General features: G+C 48.3%; 1 protein-coding gene across 1 annotated transcript in view; it reads left to right on the top strand.

Moving 5' to 3' along the window:
* Positions 1-2,262, top strand: part of LOC121580829 (zinc finger protein basonuclin-2) — a 43,716-nt gene extending 41,454 nt beyond the window's left edge. Inside the window, exon 4 of the mRNA XM_045222563.1 lies at positions 2,212-2,262. Within this exon, the coding sequence (XP_045078498.1) occupies positions 2,212-2,262 (51 nt within the window). The remainder of the gene's footprint in view (positions 1-2,211) is intronic.
* Positions 2,263-6,294: the final 4,032 nt, after the last annotated feature.

Here is a 6,294-nt window from a genome sequence, read left to right as displayed (position 1 = left end):
GGATTACATGGCTACACCTGTGCTGTACGTCTCACTGCCCCTCCACTTCAAAGCAGCACGCTCGCAGGGCACTCTTCCACTGCACCCACACCCCACATCTCCACCCAGAGGACTGCCGACGCGCACACACACAGGCCAACCTGGCCCGACATGCCCAGCATGTGTATGTGTGTGTGAGTGAGAGAAAGACTGTTGCTCACACTTTCCCAAAATGTTTTGCTTTCCAAACCTTGTATTTTCTCCAAAGTCAACCACCTGCATACAGTAGTCCCTCCTCATCTCTAGGTATTAAAAACTGTCCTTAGATCACGATTTAAAAAATAGCTCTGTCACTAAGCCCTCATTTTTTCTGGCCCCAGACCAGTTGTCAAATCCAACTCAAGTACCCTTAGCTAGCAGTGATCGTCATGTTCCAAGTTCCCAACTTTATTGTCCATTTAAGGTCCATTGGGATTTTGTCTTTGGCTTCCACTGACAGGAAAGCTAAAAAGTGGCAGTCAGACATGAGCCGAGAGGGAACCAGTGAGGGACAAATAGTGCTTGGTACCTCAGCCAATGGGCACCCAGCCATGTATCCAGTGAGGGCCTATGACTCCACACGACTCCAATAGAGTTCATAGAAGTACCAAATATGTCATTATACATACACAGATTCCCAGTTGATTCATTGGGCATGAGTATTGTTGACACGGTGTGATTCCCGACTAGAATCGAGCCTTATGTTCTCAATAGTACCGCTACTAAAACCTCCGGAACGAGTCTAAATCAAGCTAAGCTCTTGGTGAAACTACCAAAACAAAGTAACAAAGAAAATGAAAAGTACAAATAATGTTTCAAGGACTTGAACTGAGTTTGGATGAATTTACATTAGGAGGAGATGCATTTACAGACCGACTCATTGAATAACTAAAACTAGGCAGATACCAGAAGGTAGGAAAGCTGATTTGTGACAAAGCTAGATCAATATATGGACGTTCTAGTGGAAACGCTTGTCCACTCCCCCTCTTGACCTCATCTTCACCTCTCTCCTCACATCCCTCCACCTCTTCCCTGCCCCTCCATCCTAAGCTGTGCTCCCATCCACGCTCTGTCAGGGGCCTGGCCTACACATTGCCAAATACCACCGTAATAGAAATCAATCACACACACTTCAGACAAGGTGAGCAGAGGACATTTGTTACCCAACCCCACCAACCCTCCGGCTGGTCAATAGCTAAATAAAAAACACTATCACCCCATCCTCTGGTCTCTTCCGTTATCCACTAATTGCTCTAAATTACATATCCACCCTCCTCTCTCCTCCTCTCCGCATTTAAGGAAGTAGGGAGTTCATCCCAGAACTCATCAGGAGCTCCCACTCAGGCTTCACCCCCTCTCCCCGCCACCTCTAAGCCAGCCGTACAGAACCACGTTCCTTTAGCGGCTATCGCTAACACTAACACTAGCCACCCCGACAGACCTGAGAGGACCTGGACATTAGCTAATCCACTCTTTGCCATCTGGTCCCTCTTGGCTTGAGTATGGGAGAGACATTTAGCGCTAACACGCTAGCCCTGGCAACAACAGGTTCAGACTGGTGTGAGATGCCCACGCCGAATTCGATTCAGCTTATGTTAGCCTCGAGGGACCTAGCGGGAGGGAAGGTACTGGGCTAGCAGGACTAGGGGCTGGCCCAGTCTGGCCGTTGAGTTTCTGTGATGGCTGTTTAGCTTGCAGCTCGCGGGGGGCAGAGGGGGAACAGAGGGTGCCCGGCTCAATGAGTTTACTGACCGAACCCCCACACCACAGGGCCACAGGGATCGATAGCCCCCCTGCACTGAACTACACAGCACTGCCAAACGAGACAGAACCAAACAATGCTTCTTAGTATTACATACACACACTCACTCACAGACGTAGTTACACACATGTACTACACACTACATACCGTTACATGTGTGTTCATACTGGATTTTGATATGCAAATGCTTATGTCTCACAATGCAGTGGCACGCATGCACACACAGACACAGACACAGATACAGACACACACACACACACACACACACAAAATACAGACACACACACACACACACAGACACACACACACACACACGTTCACCTCTAGGTTATGTTTTCCTCCCTTGGTCCTGGAACTTGTGTCCAGGTGGCCCCCATGTGTCCCTCCTGAACAAACATTGTCTACCTCTCCACTTCCCCTCCGTGTCACAGGGCCAGCCCCAGACATTGTGTGGCCGCCGACCCACCGTGCCGCCCCTGTGATTGGCCAGAGGGTCACAGAGTTGACATTTATTAAAGGAGAGATTACCGGCTAGTTATGGGGAGTTGACAGTCCTCTGCGTCCAGTCTCTGGTCCCTTACCAGGAATCACAGGGGTAAGGTTCCTGCCTCCCAACAATAAATAAACAATGAACTTGTTAAGGGTTGTGTGATCCTCCCGGAGCTCACTATTGAGCCAAAATAGCTTTCATTTTGCAGCTCTGTGCCACTGGGATCTGTAGTTCTACCGCGTAGACTAGAGTAGGAGAGCTAAGGCCAGTGGAGCTAAGGTGGACTACATGCGTCTGCCATAAAAACACATGTAGGAGTTTAAAGCAGAACATTTGAAGTATCCTGGTAGTCCTTTAAAACCACCCAGAGAGTGGAAACCACACCCACAAACCTGTGTATTATAGCGGCCTGTCATTTCACATATTGAGCGAGGTTGAAAACGTAGGGAATGAATGAAGGGAACGAAGCGAGGAATGGTGAAGTTAAAGTGGCTCTCCAGGGAGAAGAGGAGGGTTTAGTAGACCGTGAGGAACAATGAAAATCAGAAAGTAGAAAGGTCCAGTGAAATGGATAGTGTGTGTTTAAGACCAGATGTGTGTGTGGATGGATGGATCAAACACACTGCCTTTACAAGTCTACGAAAGACTCCACTCTCCACCGCCCACGCCTGGCGTCCCGGCTTTCGCTTTGTTTTCCTCTTCTCTATCAGCGTCCTGATTCGGTTCCAGTCTTTTTTCCTCTACCTTTCAAACCGACTTCACTTTCATTTTAAGCTGTCAAAACGAAAGCTATTCATGGAATTTAATACATGTGCTTACACGCAACGCAAATGGCAACAACAACAAAATGTTGCTTGATTTTATTTCTGGGGTCTTGTGTGTGTTTTGATGGTCTGTAGCTTTTTCTTCATGCTTATACGTTACAGTGCAGAGAGGCTGGACAGATGATGATGCTTATTTTTGCAGTATGCAATCACCACTATGGAACTTATGACAGTAGACAGGCCCAGAGACCTGGAACAGTGCCCCTGAGATCCCCCACACACACACACACACACAAACCACACACACACACACACAAACACGGCAATGTAGACCAACACACACAAGAAAAACACACATTGTGGCGCAAATGCATACTAACAGATACTTGCGCCACACACACAGAACACACACACACACACACACACACATTCTCCGAGCGCCGCTGGCTATGTGAGCTGCTGTGCCACAGGGATAGATGTGTTCTGGCACACAGGTGGGGTGTAGATGTAAATCACACTGCAGCAACAGTGCCACCCACCTCTTCAAAGATGAATGGGCCGACCCGCATGCCCAAGCAACAATCCCAATGAGGCCATTAAAACCCAGAGCGGCTGAACCATTGTAATTTGAAACGGGGGGATAATTTCTACCAAGTATACCTTTTCCTTTCCTCGTGGACATTATGGCTCACTTGAACCGAATCCTGTTGTATCGCATTTCATGTTAGTAATTTCAAAGCAAACACCAACAAAAAAGATTTCCCCCGTCAAACATGCGATACAATTCGATCCGATCTATTGTTCCTCGTTGGACCAGTCATGTTTACAGCTTGTACTACTCTCTGCCTATTTCTCTGGGTGGATTAGAGTGAACAACACAGCCATATGTATAGCACTACTTCTACATGCCACGTCTGGTTGCCGGGTGGCCAGTGTGCTCTGATAAGCCAGTGTACCGTGTGCTGCTCAAAGCATGGTGGAATTTTTGCAAGACAGCTACAACGACTCCCAGTAACAAATGACAAAAACATTACTTCTCTTGGGGACCACTCTACTCCTGTCTAGGGGCCTCTGTGTGTGTGAAGGCAGGACAGGGCAGGGAGGTAGGCAGGCAGGGAGGCCAGGCACAGTGAAATAGGGTACAGACAAGCTGCCGGGAACCAGGGAGGGAGGAGTGGTGCGGGGTTGAGTTAATGGTCTTGCATCTTCCTGGACAGCATGTCAATAATGGCTCTCCAATCACATTAAGTAAAAGAGTCGATTAGCTTATTCTCTCCCTCTCCTCTCTCTGCATGCTAGCCTAGTAGAAACACAGTAGGCAGAGAGCTCCACCTAATGGTGTGTGTCTGTCTGTGTGTTATAGACACCACTACTACTGCCAGGAGGATGATGGGAGACACTGGAAAAGCAACCGGGTACAGATAGATATAGTACATTCTGTGTGTTTTTGTCTATTTTTATCAGTCAGTCTAGTGCTCAGTTATTTCAGTTCAATATAAGCACTGTGTAGGGAATTGGTTGTCTGTATTCAATTATTTGAGGTTCATCACAGGTAAGAATGGAATAAGAAATCATATTTGGTGCATTTTTACCCCTAAAATGACCAGATGTATGATTGATGTTTTGTTGGCTTTGAAGAATTGTATTAAAGTATAATTCATTACACCTTGGCTTTCTCTGTTGCCAATATATGAGCAGAAACTGAATATGGAGATTAGTTATGATGATTAGTGAAGGTTGGAACCTCATTTAGTCCTCATTAGTCCATATTAGGTGAAAACGCAACAAATAACAAGTATCAATGTTTTTACTTGTCCTCGCTTTCCAGCAGGGCAATCTTCAAACAGATCCGGTTTGTACTCTCTTTCAACTGCTTAAGGACAATGGCTGTTAGGAGGGGGGTATTACACTGAGGAGAACAGACACACATACATACATCAGAATACAACTACAAATACACTGTAGCCACCGAAGTAGAGCCAAGGACCAAATTGTGGAGCATTGTTATGCACCTCTTTCCTCCCGTGGTCCTTACCAAAAATAGTCCCATCACGACAAAGGAGATTCTTGATATAAGAGGGAGAGAAAAGGAGGCCATCACACCAAAGGCAGCGCTCTTCCCTCCACCCCCTGAACAGACAGGCCATTTCTCAGCCGCCTCACTGCTCCACTCAGCCCCTGGAGGAGGAACAGCGGCCCCCTACATCTGTCTCCCAGGCCCAGGACAGACTGGCCGGGCCGCTGTGTCAACGCTGCACTCACACCTTAATCATCCTCAAATGTGCTTACCATCAGTGGCTCCATCTTTCCCACCTCCTTTCTCTCCCTCCCTCTCTCTTTTCTCTCATTTATTATTGCTCCCTCACTTCTCAGCGGGAGTCCCCAGGGTGCGTTCTGGGTCCACGGAGTTTTACACTGTCGACCGAGATCGGCACATGCACACAGAGAGGCTGGCTAGCCAAAACGTTAGCTTGGATGCCTTGTGAAAAGAGACAGCGAATTCAACCAGATCAGTCCAAAGCCCGGCCAGACGGTGCTAAGATTTAACCTCACAAGGGAGCTTCTTGAAAGGTTCTGATCTGAAGCCTGGGCCGCTCCAACTTCTTTTTTTTTTACTCCACTCTTACAGAGGCCCCGAAATGTGGCTTCCCCCCATGTGCCGCCCCATCTGCACCCCTCTGCTGGGCCGTGGCCAGCACCCGTCTCATTCCCTTTGAAGGGATGCGGAGGGACAAGCTTTCAAACAAAAGGTGAACCAGAGGTTACCAGACACTCTTTGGGGAGCTTAGGGAGAGAGAGAGAGAGGGAGGGAGGGAGGGAGGAGAGAGAGAGAGGAGAGAGAGAGAGGTGGCGGAGAGAGAGAGAGAGAGAGAGAGAGAGAGAGAGAGAGAGAGAGAGAGAGAGAGAGAGAGAGAGAGAGAGAGAGAGAGAGAGAGAGGAGAGAGAGAGAGAGAGAGAGAGAGAGAGAGAGAGAGAGAGAGAGCGAGAGAGATAGGAGAGAGAGAGAGAGAGAGAGAGAGAGAGAGAGATACAGGAGGGGGAGAGGAGAGAGAGAGAGAGAGAGAGAGAGAGAGAGAGAGAGAGAGAGAGAGAGAGAGGGAGAGAGAGAGAGAGAGAGGAGAGAGAGAGAGAGAGAGCCCTGGGAACAGCTCGCCCTGGGCCACCTGGGATGTCAGAGAGTGACCACTCCTATCTATCCTGGTCCAGAAAGGCTCCTAAACCGCCCGATGCAACCACCACTATGAATTTCACCACACTCA

The sequence above is a fragment of the Coregonus clupeaformis genome, chromosome 1 (assembly GCF_020615455.1).
Source record: "Coregonus clupeaformis isolate EN_2021a chromosome 1, ASM2061545v1, whole genome shotgun sequence".
Lineage (NCBI taxonomy): Eukaryota > Metazoa > Chordata > Actinopteri > Salmoniformes > Salmonidae > Coregonus > Coregonus clupeaformis.
The sequence above is the reverse complement of the archived record's forward strand: the minus strand, read 5'-3'. Positions and strand labels throughout refer to the sequence as shown.